At 39.7% G+C, this 17,973-nt stretch overlaps 1 protein-coding gene across 1 annotated transcript; it reads left to right on the top strand.

Annotated features, from left to right (window-relative positions):
* The first annotated feature begins 13,094 nt into the window (after positions 1-13,094).
* On the top strand, positions 13,095-16,593 carry LOC134854222 (lysophosphatidic acid phosphatase type 6-like). Its single transcript, XM_063870392.1, has 4 exons — positions 13,095-13,586; positions 14,475-14,771; positions 15,062-15,356; positions 16,042-16,593. Exons 1-3 carry the CDS (start codon positions 13,255-13,257, stop codon positions 15,273-15,275), a joined length of 843 nt encoding a protein of 280 aa, XP_063726462.1. The 5' UTR covers positions 13,095-13,254; the 3' UTR covers positions 15,276-15,356; positions 16,042-16,593.
* The last annotated feature ends 1,380 nt before the right edge of the window (positions 16,594-17,973 follow it).

Raw genomic sequence — 17,973 nt, 5'->3', positions numbered from 1 at the left:
CAATGTGGGGAGAGTACCATGAAAGGATTTAAACCGTCTCCCATGAACCATGGAAAAGGAAGTGTTGTAGGACAGCTAGTCCCAGTGGAATATAATCAACTGACAGTATCGGACACTGTATCAATAGATGAACACGCCAATGGATACATGGGGATGCTGGAATACAGAAATTCGGCCAGAGGACACTTGATGGGTCTGGAAGAACAAAGTGCCATGGAAGGTTATTTGGAAACAGTGATGCAAGGCACCACCCTGAAGCAGAAAGCATACGGGACTCTGGTATCTTCTGAGATGCATGAAGAAACGATATAGCAGTTGGTGAGCCTTCCATGGAGAGCGGTAGTGTTACGGTTTTTCGAAGAAGAGATGAGAACCACGCCTAAGTTACACGCTCTGATACAATTGCCTTACGTGAGAACTGAGTTACAAGTGAGGTTCGCCTGGTGCATGATCGGACTGACTCGTGGAGAATATGGTTCAGAAGAAAGGAAGAGATTGAAAGAGGAGAAAGTGTTCTTAATGACGAGTGTGAGAGATCTGATGACCCAAGAAGGAGCAGCAATAGCGTGCGCGAAGCGGAGAGACGCTCTGTTTTTCTTTCGATTCATGATAGAACAAATGTCAGTGCCAGCACTGAACACCTGTGTTAAGATGCTAAAGGAAGGCGATGAACGAGCAAAAGCCTTGCTCTTGCTAGCACTGCTGGATATGCGTCAAAGCAAACCAATGCGTGTGAACATGAAGGAACCCGTGGAACTAGAACCCATGAGGAAAATCGAAGAGATAAGGAGGTTCTCAAAGAAGAAGCTGAGGCTCACTAAGGAATCCATGGGAGCACTGCCGAAATCCAGTGAATACTGTGGAACAATCAGGAAGAAGTCCTACAGTTACGTGTCCGGAATCATAGGGATGGAGTACAACCCTTTCCTAAATGAGGACATATGCGATTGCTTCTTTGATTACGAGCAAGCAGTGTTTCTAGGATTCTGGACGTCGAGCAGACCGTCGGGAGCGGGATATTTGGTGGGATGGACATTAGCTCCAATGTGCAAGAGCAGATACCCAGTGCATTTCGTAGCTTTGGATGTGAAAAGTACGAGAACGATCATGGATCAAGCCTTCTCGGTGCTAAAATGCGTAAGACTAGCGAGAATATCAGAAAAGTCTTACCAGTTACTGAGCAAGATATTCTCAGCAGTTCCAGAGAGAACTAAAGAGGAGTTAGAATCGATACTGGGAAAGAAATTCATGGGATACGCCAGTGGGAACTTCCGTGACTTTGAAAGACAGAAGCAGAAAGTATCGACAGTCACGGATTACAATGCAGTAGATGAAAATGATGAATTCCATCGAGTGATGATGGAAGTAAAACCACTACTGGAAGCTTCGGAAAGCGTAATTGGAGGAGCATCATGTCAACACGTGATGAGTTTCCCTGCCATTGCTTGCTGCAAACATGGTGGTAGCCCGGGCGTAGTAATCTAGTGTTGATCTGGGACTGTGGAGAGCTGCTCTCCATGGGTTTACCAGACTCATCACGGCCCATAACTACAGTGATAGTGGGAGTTATGATGGCGATACGGTGGCTGGAAGCTCATGTGAAGGAGAACAATAGACAGGAGGCGCCAACGAGAGAATAATTGCAGAAATTGGATTGTCTAAAACATTTAGATCTTTTTGAGACAATGTGCAAAATCTTGAACATTCCGATGGAAGTGAAAAAAACATGGGCCAGGAGACGTCTGATGCCATGGTTTAGAGCCAACATGACTACATGGTTGTACGAATATGCTAAGAAGCATGTGTCGAAGCACAACAGAGTGTACAGTGCGTATCAGCTGGACATTGGGGGCAGGAGCTTTCAAGCGAGCTTTCTTAACTTATCGGAATGCAGTGACTACCGCAGTGAAGAGGGCTTCCAGGACGGGTGAATGTAATGGAAGGGAGAAAGAAGAGATGTTGAATGAAGATTTAGAGAGAAACGTGACGTTGTGCCTGCACAACAGCTTCTGCCGGAGCAGAGAATCTAACGTTGATCCCCTACCTTGTTGTAAACAAAGGTTAGAAGAGCAGAAGTGTTGGAGGACTGCTTCCAACAGCGTCAGGATAGCTACCGATGTGCTGCAGGACACGGAAACTGAAAGTGCAGAGTCAATGTCGCAGGAGGAGGAGATGGAGCATTGACAAATGGCCGAAAAACAAGATGCAAAAATAAACGAAAATAGAAAAATTTAGAAGTTTTAGAACTTCTAAACGACGAAAAAAGAAGAAAAAAAAGTGATGAATGAGAAGAAGTTAAAACTCGGAATTGTTTTGTATGTGACAGAAAAACTCAAATGAGAAACAAAGCAACCAAGTTGTAGTTGAAACTTAAAGAAAACATTTAGTTGAGTTTTGAACATTAAAAGAATTTGTTGCATGAATAAATTTGCATTTTGATTTTGGTTAGTGGCTTTAGAGACACTTACTATTTATTTGAAAGGCTTGAGTGAACAGTATATTCAAATATTCCAGCCTGCATGATTGTTTTTAATCAACTAGGACGACTGATCACTTTGTGGTGACATGAAAAGCTTGGGTAATTTCCTGAAGAGGGAGATTATTTCATTGTTCTTTCTAATCACAGAGCTCATTAATTTTAATATTCAGGACCAATAACCACTAAAATTTCCGAAGGGAAGAAGCATAGTAGGATAATTTTAGCTTGTTGGTTGGCAGGACTGTCCTGCAAACTAACACCTTTTAAAAATCTAGGAGAAAAAGTTTTAAATCAGGGCATTGACATTGGAAGTAAGAAAGAATGTTTTATCTTAGATCATGTCCTCAAAAGTGCAGATTAATGAAAGAATTTGTAAGGCTATAGTTATGTAGTATGATGCCAATAATATTCTGCAGTGAGTCGAAAGGTTGGGGTGATTACAAGAAGTTGCCTGAGGAAATCCCTGGATTCCCTCTGATAAGAAGGATGTTGCTCGGAGCAGTCTCCGTAGTGCAAACTCCTCAGATTGAGAGCGTTTGAGACAAATGAAAGGAGAGTGGTGAAATTCTAGGAAACGATGGATCCGTGTTTTGTGGGCAGGAACGCCACAGTGTTGCAGCATACGCGATTTGTTTACACGAATCAAGCAACGAGAAAGCGGATAAGCAACGCAGCGACTCCGAAGCTTGGAGGATTTGACAAGGAATGGGCGAAACTGGATCTAGCGCCTATGAAAATGAGAGGCAGAGCTGAATTACCAGAGACTTCCCTGATCTTGACGAGTGTGAAGCCGGAGTTAACGGTGGGACGGACGCTACAGACGAGAGCTTTGCTAGCACCCTTCGGATATGAAGAGGTCAAATTAATCTATGGAGAGGAAGGAGATCTGTCAGCTGGTAAGCTAGTCTTACCGAAATTTCCGGAAGGGGCCAGAAATGAAGAGCAAGGGCTCTCAAATTCGAAAGATAAACCAGAAGGAGATGATTGGCAGGGAGGAAGCCGTCAATCGGAAGAACCTATGCAACCGGAACCCGATCAGGCCCAGAAAGAGGACGATAAGGCATCGACAGGAGGATTATCCAACCTAGATTTCAATTTCCTTAGTGAATTTGAGAACGGCGCGGATGCGTTGGAGACAACTGAACCAGCAGACGAAGGTACTTCGACAATGGAACCTCCGTCGGCTTTTATGGAAACGAGTCGGAATTTGCCGGAGAGCAGCTCTCCGGGCAATTCTTAAGACAACGAACAGAGACTCCTCATGGAATCACCAAGGAGAAGAAGAATAGAAGGCGCTGCCAGAGTACCCATCTTAGGAGCTTTGCCCGAAGAAAAGTGGGAGGTGCATCACAGGGACCATGAAAATAGGGCGGGATATAGAATGGACAGAGTAGCCTTTATGGAAGAGGTCTGGACAGTGGTTCAGAGCTACGGTACGGTACCCAGTCCATTTCGAAATTAGGTCTCAACCGACCACTAATGCGGGAGGTCCTTGACAAACTCGACGAGTGTGAACGGAGATTGAGTGAGTTATTGCTCGACTCAGCCACTGACGAATGTGAGGCAAAGTCTCGTATCAAGATGACGCCGCGAAAAGACAAAGGAGAAGTGGTATATCTGTCAAAAACCCGGAAAGGAACGATGCGGTTAAAATTAGTAATTGACAAGAACAATGAAATAAAGTTAAAACTGGGCAGCAAGGTGACATTGAGGAAGGCGGGAAAGACGAAGGTGGATTCCGAAATCTAACAGCTGTCAATTCAGCGAAAAGAAAGCGAGTCGAAGAAGCTATGGATCTGGGACAAGGTGATGATCGATTGTCTCGCACAGACAGGATACTGACTGACGTAACGATGGTGCCACCCATTCTCATGGCAGGAGTAAAGTCAACCGGTTACAAGATCAAGAAGAGTGACCGCAGTCTGACTGGAGCAACATTAAAAATGGAAATACTCAGCCAATGTGGGGAGAGTACCATGAAAGACTTTAAACCGTCTCCCACGAACCATGGAAAAGGAAGTGTTGTAGGACTGCTAGTCCCGGTGGAATATAATCAACTGACAGTGTCGGACACTGTATCGATACATGAACCCGCAAATGGATACATGGAGATGCTGGAATACAGAAATTCGGCCAGAGCACACTTGATGGATCTGGAAGACCAAAGTGCCATGGAAGGTTATTTGGAAACAATGATGCAAGGAACCACCCTGAAGCAGAAAGCATACGGGACTCTTGTATCTTCAGAGATGCATGCAGAAACGATAGAGCAGTTGGTGAGCCTTCCATGGAGAGCGGTAGTGTTACGGTTTTTCGAAGAAGAGATGAGAACCACGCCTGAAGTACACGCTCTGATAGCAGAGCCTTACGTGAGAACTGAGTTACAACTGAAGTGCGCCTGGTGCATGATCGAACTGACTCGTGGAGAATATGGTTCGGAAGAAAGGAAGAGATCGAGAGGGGAGAAAGTGTTCTTAATGACGAGTGTGAGAGGTCTGATGACCCAAGAAGGAGCAGCAATAGCGTGCGCGAAGCGGAGAGACGCTCTGTGTTTCATTCGATTCATGATAGAACAAATGTCAGTGCCAGCACTGAACACCTGTGTTAAGATGCTAAAGGAAGGCGATGAACGAGCGAAAGCCCTGCTCTTGCTAGCACTGCTGGATATGCATCAAAACAAACCAATGCGAGTGAACATGAAGGAACCCGTGGAACTAGAACCCATGAGGAAAAAAGACGAGATAAGGAGATTCTCAAACAAGGAGCTGAGGCTCACTAAGGAACCCATGGGAACACTGCCAAAATCCAGTGAACACTGTGGACCAATCAGGAAGAAGTCTTACAGTTACGTGTCAGGAATCATAGGGATTGCGTACAACCCTTTCCTAGATGAGGACATTTGCGATTGCTTCTTTGATTACGAGCAAGCAGTGTTTCTAAGATTCTGAACGTCGAGAATTGCAACAATAAGAAGCGCTGCTAATCAGCAGGCCAAGCTGGGACTAGTCTCGGAGGAAAAGGTGACTGCACCTTCATTGCTAAAATCGGACAACCGGGTAGAATTCGGATTGGGTTTCTCAGACGAATTGCTGAGAACGAGTTTGATGGTAGTGTGGGAACTGATGAAACCATCATGGTCTCCGAGTCCCAACGCTGATTCGATAATACGTGCAACACAAGACGTACAGAGGGAACTGAACTCAGACTGTAATCTGCGTGATCTTAATATCATCTATAACGTGATGACAACAGCCTCTAGGAGCAACATAGAAGACAAAGTACTGTTGCCTGGCTGGGGACCAGAGGACTGGGTCAAACCTGGTAGCTGTCTGGCAGAAGTCTAGGGACTGGAAGGTCATGTCTGTGGAGGTCTGGATTGCGTGAAGACCTTGGAGAAACAACACAAGCAGTTGCCGATATTGTTTGGGAACATTGTGATGAAGACGAAGACAGAAACGGAACTAATTGCGGACTGCCATGGAGGAACCGAAGTGAATCTAATGACTGCACTAGGATTCTACAGCATGTTTGGTTCTTTAGAGTCACTATTGAATCTAGAACAAAAGCATGAAATGGTCGCGGCCATCAGTGAAGAAGTTTTCCCAGGAGAATTGCAGATCGAGCAAAAACACATAGGAAGGTGGAGGGAAGCGATCGAGGCTGAAATGAACATCCGACACGGTGAGACATATCGCGGACCGTAGGGAGCGTGATATTTGGTGGGATCGACTTTAGCTCCAATGTGCAAGAGCAGATACCCAGTGCATTTCGTAGCTGTAGATGTGAAAAGTACGAGAACGATCGTGGATCAGGCCATCTCCGTGCTAAAATGCGTAAGACTAACGAGAATGTCAGAAAAGTCTTACGAGTTACTGTGCAAGATATTCTCAGCAGTTCCAGAGAGAACTAAAGAGGAGTTAGAGTCGATACTGGGAAACAAATTCATATGATACGCCAGTGGGCACCTCCGTGACTTTGAAAGACAGAAGCAGAAAGGATCGACAGTCACGGATTACAATGCAGTAGATGAAAATGATGAAGTCCACCGAGTGATGATGGAAGTAAAACTACTACTGGAAGCTTCGGAAAGCGTAATTGGAGGAGCATCATGTCAACACATGATGAGTTTCCTTGCCATTGCTTGCTGCAAACATGGTGGTACCCCGGGCGTAGTACTCTAGTGTTGATCTGGGACTGTGGAGAGCTGCTCTCCATGGGTTTACCAGACTCATCACGGCCCATAACGACAGTGATAGTGGGAGTGATGATGGCGATACGATGGCTGGAAGCTCATGCGAAGGAGAACAAGAGACAGGAGGCGCCAACGAGAGAACAATTGCAGAAATTGGATTGTCTAAAACATTTAGATCTTTTTTGAGACAATGTGCAAAATCTTGAACATTCGAATGGAAGTGAAAAAGATATGGGCCAAGAGAGGTCTGATGCTGTAATTGAAACTGAAAGAAAACATTTAGTTGAGTTTTGAACATTAAAAGAATTTGTTGCATTTATAAATTTGCATTTTGATTTTAGTTAGAGGCTTTAGAGACACTTACTATTTTTTTAGAAAGGCTTGAGTGAAGAGTATATGCAAATATTCCAGCCTGCATGGTTGTTTCTAATCAACTAGGACGACTGATCACTTTGTGGTGACATGAAAGGCTTGGGTAATCTCCTGAAGAGGGAGATTATTTCATTGTTCTTTCTAACCACAGAGCTCCTTAATTTCAATATTCAGGTCCAATAACCGCTTAAATTTCCAAAGTGAAGAAGAAGCTTAGTAGGATAATTTTAGCTTGTTGGTTGGCAGGACTGTCCTGCAAACTAACACCTTTTAAAAATCTAGGAGAAAAGTTTTAAATCAGGGCATTGACATTGGAAGTCAGAAAAAAAGTTTTCTCTTAGATCATGTCCTCGAAAGTGCAGATTAATGAAAAAATTTGGAAGGCTATATTTATGAAGTATGATACCTTTTATATTCTGCAGTGAGTCGACATGACGTGGATAAAAGTGATTTCGTGCATTTTGTAAATTCTGTTCATTGGCACTGTACTATTTTTACGAAGACTACGAGATTCAATAGGGACATTGACCGGGCTGTCCGGGGAGTATGTGACATTCGAACAGAATTGACAAAAAAGGCCAGTTGGAGTTATTAGCCGCCGATCTTGAGAATTGGCAGTTATAACAGATTAGCGACGTTATTGGAACGATTAAACAAACTGCGAAGGTCTGAAAATTCCGGTTTTTTAATTTTTAAAGTTTCGAATGATGACGTCAGATTTCCCGAGAAACGTCAAAAACGACCATTTTGGAAAAAATCCAAAAAGAAACAGAACAACGATAGAAGTGGCGAAAACAACAACGACAATAATTGTGAGAAAAACGACAATAAAAAATAGAAGAATACAACAGAGTATTAGCAGAGACCGCTCCGGGTTGCAACGGTTGTGTCGCTACAATCGTTGCAAGGCCATTCACACTAATGGCGGTGAAGGGTGGAAACCAGCCTTCCGGAGAGGAAATAAAGGTATTATTTCCCCGGATTCGGGAATCCGGAGAGGGTCTTGGGACTTGAACTTGAACCATTTTAAGCTAACTTTTAGCTTCCTGGTTATATTCTGAATTGAAGTTAAATAACATCTGGATTCATTTTTTGACGATGAGAAGCTATGAGTTAAGGGTAAGGGTTGATCCATCTTCGATGGAGACGATGATTTTTATCTACTTAACAAAAACAGTAGTAATATAAGAAATAGTAATAGCCCTGTTTTTAGGAGTGACCTCGTGGTCTGGGGATATTGAGACCCAGCTGCGAGCTTACTATTTTTGCATGTAATTAAGTTAATTTGAGGATTCTGGTCGAAGCCGGAGAACACTAACGTTTTTGTCGACCCGTTGTTAGAAAGACGACCAAAAGAACTGGCTTTGTTAGAGACGGTGAAAAGCATGTAGTGCTTTATTTAGACGCTGGCCAGTCGTTTTATTGCTTAGCTTTATTTTCCGTCGATATGTACTTCCGGGCGAATGTTACATCCGAAAACTTTTATCCAAAACTTTCTATATTTTATACAAAGCCAGGGCTAGTAAATTACAACCAGGGCTAGTACACAAGTAGCCCGAGTTAATCAAAACCAATGTCAACTTCAATGAAATTGCATAGATCTCCGCGGATATTACAACTAAGCCGACAAAACAGCAACAGACACACAATAGGCCGGCAAGTTTTTTGATGCGGAAAACTTTCAGGTTAAAAAACTAGTCTTGCCCGGATTTAAACCTAGGGCCTTTTCCGATTCATGCGTAGCCGCTACCTCTCGGCCAAGTGTTTCTGAGAACCCATCAATTTTGATTTAATAAGAAATTTAGTCATGAAATGATTCAAGTGACTTTGTTTAAACATCGCCATCAGACAGTCGAAGAAGAGTGATGAACGCAGGGAAACAGAAAAAAAAATTCTGACTAAACTCTGGAAAAAAAACAAAGAAAAAATGAATTTTTTGAGTAAAAAACATATGGCCTTACATTTCTTTGAATTTTTAGAACTGTTTATGATTGACGCTCTTTCGATAAAATCAGCTCAGTTTCAGCAAAAGAGAATTATACGTGATTTTTTTTTAGCGGGTAATCTGATCATTAAAATTCAACTTTTGAAAAAAAAAGTCGATCACGTTGTTCGTATTTTTTACACTGTTGCTGGTCCATAGTGAAGTTTGCGTTCCTTTCAACACAGGAAATGAAGTGAACTTAAACAGAAATCAAAAGTCAAACCGCGAAAAATCAAATTTTAGCCTGAATAAATTTTGAGACTTTTTTCGGAAAAAAAAACAAAGAAATCACCAAGACCATTACAAGATTATTCACTGCGTTCATGAACCTATAACAAAATGCGCTTCGAAGAGGAGAAAACTTTGAGCCTGAAAACTGCCCAAGGATTCAAGTACACCTAGCAAACATACGGTTAAAAAACTTTTATCGCCCTTCAAACAATACAAGTTGAGGGCTAGCTAAGTCGACCATGCCTTGATTTGTAAGTTGGATGGTTTCTTCATAACGCGTCACAATGCTGTCAGCGACGTCGAAGCCGACTTTTTACGTAACATGTGCAAGGATGTGAGCGTTGAGCCCGGTCTGATCCAATTGACGGGAAAGAACTTGCAAGTGGAAGCAATCTGGAAGACAATACTAGACTGGATATTTCTTGTCGAGGTTTTTGGGCGCCACTACAGAAAATGTTTCTTGACGTCCGTTTCACACACCCGAACGCTCCAAGTAATAGGAACCGAAAACTGAAGCCACTCCTAGAGACCCATGAGAATCGGAAAAAAGTCGAATAAAACGACCGCGTTCTGCAGGTAGAGCATGCCTCTTTTACCCCCTTGATTTTTGCGACCAACGGCGCCATGGATGAGGGAGGCAGAGCGATATCATGCTATACTGGCGGAAAAAAAACGAGTGAGAAGCTGACCTGTACCTTGTAATTCCGTTCAGATTTTCATGTGTGTTCATAAATGATGAACTAAAGCGTTTTGAAATGTCATTTTGTGGAACATCGTGTTATAATTTAAAACTATGCTGTGTGTTTTTTGGAGCTACCCTTTAAGAGATTCTATTTACTGAGACAGTTTGAATTGCTGAGCCAGAAATATTGATTGGTTTATTAGAAAACTTTAAATTACATTAAAATATCTTTGGAAAACAATCAAACTATCATTCTGGATTCCATTCATTTATTTTTTTCTATGCTAGGATTGTATATAAATCACAAAGTGTGCGAAATTGTTTCGGGATTGTTTAAATAGGTCTAGATTGTATTGGAAAAAAACTATAATGAACCATGCTAATTTTTTTATAATTCATAATTTGTTTTGTGAGACTTCTAAGTAAATGAGTTTTTTGCTGATGGAATCTAGAAATCGCAATCTGATGATGGATGTTTTTGAAATATTCTACCAAAAATATCTTGAGAAGCTCAGTTCTATATCATCAGTTTGTATTCGATTCAGTGGTGTTATTCAGTTATTATTTAAACCTGGAAAAGGAATTTAATTGGGGAACATGCCGTATTTTGAGGTTATGTAGGTTGTTTGGTAGATAGTGATCTAGTATCCTTCTTTTAATTCTGATTTCTTGAAATTCTTATCGGTAATCGTCTTTGTCTGCTTTTTTTGCTTTGCAATACAGGTATCTAATTTTTAGTCTTTGCTGTGACCTGGTTTTTTCTGAATAATTGATTCGGTTCATTCAGACCTGAAAATAAACTAAATTTATTTTCGGTTTCTTTCAACATGTTTTTTTGTTTTCTAATCTATTTCTAGGTTTTTCGAAACTTTAAGTCGTGTAGGTCTACTCGAGACTCGTTTAGTGGCACCAGATGAGTTTAGGTTAGATGGAGCCTTCTCATAGAGTAATTTCGGAGGATAGGGTACACAGTCTGTTCGTCACGCTATATTTTTGTCAGCCGGAGGTATACGTGCAACTTCTTAGTCTAATACTGATCTTAATCTTACTCTTCTATATCCTAGTCTCAATAGGTCTAGTATACTTTGGTCTTTTTGCGAGCTTAAATGAGAGGAAGAGCAACTGCTTTCTAAGTTAAATTATCTTTTTCCCGGCTGAAACTATAAATAGTTACAGCTTTGCAAACTACCATGAGTTTTAAAAAAGGATCATGATTGGTTAGCTCTAAATACTTAAGTGATTTTTATCAAAGAATGTAATTCGGTATAAAATGTTTGGTTGAATATGGTTCCAATATTGGGACCGTTTGTGGTGAGATGCGTTGCGATCGCCATAGCATGGAAATATCCAGTAGGGGCGCTATATAAGCAAATTTCAGCCCATTATTATCTGTTCCTCGAAGCAAGAGAATTATCTACCTTGGCAAGGATAACTTTTCATTGTGCTGTACTTGCTTGGACACTGAAATCAAATTTTTCCAGGGGAAAGATTCTATTTCTAAAAAATGAAGAAAAAATTCGAGCGTACAAAAAAATGTTGATTCGTGTAAAACGCATATCAAGAATTTCAAGACTAGAGTTTGAAATGCGTAAAACTTTTTACACTTTGTCTGAAATATGAAACAATTAACAAATTGCAACAAGGAAAAAATAAACTGTGCGCAAAATTCATGAAAAACAAAATAAATTTAAAAAATGCTTTTTCGATTTTTTCTCACTCAAATTGTAATTTCTTGCACGTACGATTGTGGGAGAGTTAACTCAGCTTAAGGAAAACTACCAACCAAGGGTTTTATTTTTGAAACTTTTGCTCATTACGAGATAATATTAAGAGTGACTTTTCCACAATTTTGCTTTAAAACCAAAAATTTCAAACCCATTTTTCGATATTTTTTGAAAAATGATAAACTCGTTTGAAAGAAGACTAAAACGCTTCTTTCGCCAGGCCGATTTTGGCCTTTACTTCTGGTATCATACTTTGGTGGTGAAAAACCCTGTAAAACTAATTTTCTTCTAAACTCGTGGTGGGATAATTTTTAAGCATATTCTTAGGCTTGTTGCGGATAAATTGTGTGTATGGGGTGCCGGATATCAAGCCGACGGGACTTCAAGCCGAATTGTAAAATTAGGGACTTCAAGCCGAATAATTCCTTATAAAGTCGTGAAATATGAATAATTTGAAAACTTTTTTAAAGAATTTCTGAATTTTATGATCTTTCTTCACTAGTTATTGGCGTTTGCATATAATTTGAGCCTCCAAATGATGTTTCGGAAAGTTGAAAATTAAAACATGGTTGAAGGCATTTTTCATGTTTATAATTAATGCATTTCAAAAACCGGCTGATAGTATTAACGGATGCCAATCACAAGAGGTGCATTTTCATGAATAACGCTTATTATGGACTAAACTTGCCAAAGTTTTCGAAAAACAACTTTTTACAGATGATAAAATAGCGTTTTGAGGTGCTTGTAAAGTTTCAATTTCGGCTTGAAGTCCCTTCGGCTTGAAGTCCCGTCGGCTTGTTGACCTAGACCCGTGTGTATGTCAATCTTTTTACGTGAATGTGAGGTCGGAATTATTTTTAGCATATTTGGGAGATGAATGACGTATCAATTTTGGGTCTAGGACAACAAGCCGACGTGACTTCAAGCCGAAGGGACTTGAAGCCGAAATTAAAACTTTACAAGCACCTCAAAACGCTATTTTATCATCTGCAAAACGTTGCTTTTCTAAAATTTTGGCAAGTTTAGTCCCTAATAAGCGTTATTCATGACAATGCACCACTTGTGATTCGCATCCATTGATAACATCAGGCGGTTTTTGAAATGCATAAATTATAAACATGAAAAATGCCTTCAACCATGTTTTGCATTTCAACTTTCCAAAACATCATTTGGAGGCTTAATTTATATCCAAACGCCAATAACTAGTGAAGAAATATCATGAAACTCAGAAATTTTTCAAAAAAATTTTCAAATTATTCATATTTCACGACTTTATAAGGAACTATTGGGCTTGAAGTCCCTAATTTTACAATTCGGCTTGAAGTCTCGTCGGCTTGATGTCCGGCACCCATCAATATTATATTTACCATTACGTCAATATTGCAACACTTCTCAAAATGACGTGTAACTTAACTTAAAATTTAGTTGTTTGTTGATCACAAATTTACCTTTTTGTTCAGTATTGCAATTCCCATTCAAAATAGAGTTGTCCTGAAATCTTAGATTTTGTGACAAAAAAGTGACTCTCTTCTACTCTACGTAAACTAAATTGATCCATCTGCAAATATAACTAATTTGCTTTGTTTGGAAATGAAACTCAATTTTGAAGAGTTCGACAATTTCCGAAGCCTTTCTAGCAATGACACAGAATTATTGGAGGCCGAACTTGCAAGAAATTATACTCGAGTGAAAAGTGTGATTATATTCAGACACGGTCATAGAACGCCATTTAAGTACCGAAAGCTGATCTCGAATACCCTGAATGAGCGATTTGAAGAGTCTTTCTTCGACAATTTGGACCCGAATTGCTTCGATGGGGTCAATGACCTTCAATACGAGAATGTGAAATTGGTGGTTTTTCCTGAAGAGTGTGAGAAGTTTACAGCAGCGAGAAATGAAATGGAGATTCTAACTGTCACTGAGTATGTTTTAATTGAACTTATAAATAGACGAAGTGCTTCAAAATGTAAAAATGCTTTGAGAGACAAGCCGTAGACCAATCACAATCGAGTGTCATAAAGAAGACCAGTCGTAAGCCAATCAGAATCGAGATAAGAAAACAACGAACGAATTATATATTTTTTCTCGATTCTGATTGGCTTACGAGTAAGACGTGTTTACTTTTCGGTACGTTACCCAACTTACCCCCGAGGAATTCGATTCGACACTCTCTCTACCCATAGGGTTCCCACTCTACCATTTTACGACCTCGAATTTCAGCCTCGCATACTAAAACTTTGGATCTCTTTAACTCCCCCCCCCCCCCCCCCCCCCCTCCTAAACTAATCACGAATTGCCACCCCTATAAAGAAATAATTCAATGGTTAAGCATATGTAAAATTTGTACTTAGTAACGAGTCTCCCCCTTTTTACAAAGGGGGGGGGGGGATAGTTCAAGAGATCCAGAATGTTATATAAAAGTTCTTTTGGCGCCAATTAATACTAAATTTGAAATTAGGTCCCGCGCAACAAAAAGCAATTTTTGATCGAAACCTTAACAAAATTGCTCAAAATATCAATTTGGTCTGTTTTTTTTTGCTAAAACTTACCTTCGGTGCGAAAAGTTTGATCACATTGGTTCCTCAAAAGGAGAGCCCGGAATATCAATTGAGACGATTTAAAAAAGGTCAAAAATTAAGGTGGACAAAAAGGTCAAAGAAAGGTCGACCCCATTAACTTTCTTAATTGTTTTTTTTTCATGCGATATTTATGACACAAGTTACATCTTATTCTAGATTTTTCAATACTCGAGACTCAAGAACACGATCTTATTTTTTGATTGAATTTCAAAGTCTGTGTGGATATTTCAGCCGTAGCGGAAAACTGACTTCAAAAGGAGCAAAACAACTGCGATCACTCGGAAAACGACTCAAAACTCGCTACACTTCCGAAGTTGAACGTATAGCGAACTCATGCACGGAAGGCGAGCAGCCGAGTCAAAGAGTCTGCGCGTTTTCGTCCCGGACCGAGCGAACAGTTGAGTCGTTGCGCTGTTTGCTCGGCGGGTTGTTTGAGCAGGAGCAAACGGGTCCGCGACAGAACCCGAAAATCAAAACTTGGGTTTTCGATAATGCCGACGAAAATTGGCTGCTTGTTCCCTTCAAACGGTAATCAACTGTTCTCTTTAAGTAAATCTTCAATTTTTCCTATCAAATACAGTATACATTTTTGCGAAATGCAGTATAAACGTGACAAAAAATAATACTTTCTTACTATTTCCTGGATTTATTGAAATTGGCTGATAGTTCCCTCAAACGGAAAACACATGGTTTTAAAAGTAAAATTTCATTTTTTTTTGCCCGACGAGCTCATATTTGATTTTTTCATGAAGGCAATAATCAGCTTTAGATTGAATAATAATCTATATAAATATCTTGAAAACTTGCGTCTTTTTTAGTTTCCCGGAACTTCGAGACTCGTGTCACAAAGCCAACTCCTACAATTTCATGGTGCGCGAAATTCCTGGTTTCCAGAAATGGGCACTTGACTTCGCCTCTCGATTTGAAGTCGCAGAAGAATCAATCGACCTTCAGAATGTGAGGGACTATGTCACTTCGTTTCTGACCTTTGACCTCGACGGAGTTTCTGCAGATGAGCAAAAAAAGCGGTAGCTTCTCTGCCTTTTGATGATGAAGATTTGTGGAGCAGCAGCAAAATGCTGAGTTACGTCATCACTGCTGAAAAAATCCTGGGTTCGCTCATTTTCAGATTTTTTTTTGCTGTTGGGCTCGCTAAGACAACACGGTCAGAATTCGCTACACTCGCATATCGCCCTACCACCCCCCCCCCCGTCCTCATAAATTCGACACCCTGACAACCCAAAGCGTCCTCTCTTTGGCGCCATTTTGCACAGTGATTTATCTTGGACCCACTTCGAAAAATTTGGCGTCATTATAAGCTAAACTTGAGCTTGGATCGCGCGCAAAAAAAAATCATTTTTTTTTGTCAAATCCTTCAAAAAAGTGCTCAAAAACAACACAATTGGTTCGGCAAAAATTGACTGCGGCATGAAAATTTGGCGAATCAGGATCCTTTTAGTGTTCTGAGTTGTTTGATCTGGCTAAAAGCAACCATGTTGATGAACCAAAAAAATTCGACAAAAATTTGGGATGCCCCGAAAAAATTCTAGATCCGTTGCAGAATATAAGGCTAACTTGTTTTTAAATGGTCAAAGAAAATTGATGTGGGGTCTATATAAAACGAAACTTCTATGATATGACAGCTTTCTGTTCTTTTAATCTTTGTGCGAACTAAAAACTTTTTAAAAAAAGCTCTTAGCTGATGCATTACACAAGTACAGGACTTTGATGTCATTTAGAACTAACTCCCTTATTTAAAAAAAATCAAAGTTAGATGCTGTAATTGGTCCTTTTTTAGCCCAAAATGGAGTGGCAAAGTCATGCTCACGACTCTTCCAGAATATTCTCAATTCTCTCGACGTCGAAAACCCGTTCAAGTTGATTTTTCTTAGCGGCCACGACACGACAATTAACTCTATTCGGGTAGCTTTGCAAGCACAGGATTATTCGTGGCCCGAATTTGCAGCAAGCATCGCTTTCGAGCTGTACCGAGATATGGAAACTGCTGAACTGAAATTACTCGTACTGTTTGATTTTGTACCAGTGATTTTGAACAAAATATCAGACGATGTATTGATAGAGCTCAAGATGTTTGAAGAGTATGTAAAATTTAATTTGTCAATTTGAACTTAATTTTCAATCAGTCTGTAATTTGTATAACGATTTGTGGTACTAGATATTGTCTGAAATATTTTCAGCAAAACTGTTTCAGGAAAAGGCATGAAAATTGATCTTCACTTTTGCAAGATCGATTAAATGCTAACTGATTATTACAAAAGTTAACTGCATGGCTTCATTCCTGATTCAAACTGATTAAATAATTTAAATGCGTAATTTAACTGACTATCAAATTGATTCTTACACACAATCTCTGGGATTCTGAAGCTTTTAAAGTTTCCGTAATTATATCTACGAAGTTCTTTGATTACGAGATGACCGTATGAAAAACAGGAATGACTTCAATTTTTTTTAATTTTGGTTTCGAGAATAATCAGTAGATCATTGAATAAGCACTGATATTTTGAACTCGACGAAAAGAATTTCGATCGCTTTAACACCTGGGTTGAGATGGTAAAATTATATGTCAACTGTATAGGTCAACCGAATGCCCGCTTTTCGAAATAAATTATATATATCAATTAATATTGATCAAGGTCGATAAAAGTGATACATGATACGACCAGCTTAAAATTATTTGTATATTTTCAAAGGTTCGCAAAAAATTGCAGCCAGAAAATTTGAAGAGAGGAATATCTGGCCTCTTTTTGAAAAATCTGAACGCAAAAATTTACCATTAAAACTAAGTTCTCAAAATTTTTTCTTCAAAACTAAGAAACTTTCTCCTGGTAGAAGAAAAATGAATGGTTCTATAAAATCATCAACCCCTAACAAATGTGCACACACTTCGATGGAAAAATTAAATTGCAACATCAAAAAAAATAAACGGAACGCCACGCACTCTCTTCATTCGCGCATTGGGGCTTAAAATGGAAATTCAATCTAACAGCATTATCGCATCATGGTGGCAGTGGCTCTTTGAACTGTCTAATGTGTTCAACCAAAACTTCAATGCCTTTCTCCGAAATTATATATATTAAGTAATTAAGAAATTCGTATTAGGAAATTTAGAATAATATATTTATTATTACTGTTTCTTATTACTAATATATAAAGCAATATTGAAATTGTTAATATAATTATATAATTTAAGAAAATGGTATTTTAACACATGGACATCTTGAAACTAAGTTTTGTCTCTTTGAACTGTCGTTACCGGTATGCTCGCTAATCTCCAAACGAAAATAATTGAATCCAAATTCGTAAATTAATAAGAGATATTTATCGGTAAATAACTCAAGCAATAGATAAACTTCGGTATTTTTCTATTGATCAGGAAATCATACAACATTTTTAGCATCTGTCCGTTTTTGGTACAAATCGGCGCAAGCTAGCCACAAGAACCGGTCGGTAATGTCCTTGAGACAAATTGCTCTTTTTGGCGGTCAACCTTAATCAAGGCTGAACCGAATTAGAACCAAAAAACAGTTAAAATAGGAAGTAACCCCCGTTTTTAGTATATTAATACATGGGCAGGTGGGGGACTCGAACCTACGTCAACTGTTATTTCACACATATAATCGGCGTTAGCTTACTTTGTCTTAGTCCGCTTGGCCAACTGTGCTTATTTTATATGCATCTATACTCTTGTTTTATTCTACATTTGCATTGC

The sequence above is a fragment of the Symsagittifera roscoffensis genome, chromosome 9 (genome assembly GCF_963678635.1).
Source record: "Symsagittifera roscoffensis chromosome 9, txSymRosc1.1, whole genome shotgun sequence".
NCBI classification, from domain to species: domain Eukaryota; kingdom Metazoa; phylum Xenacoelomorpha; order Acoela; family Convolutidae; genus Symsagittifera; species Symsagittifera roscoffensis.
This window is presented reverse-complemented; position numbering and strand designations above follow the sequence as displayed.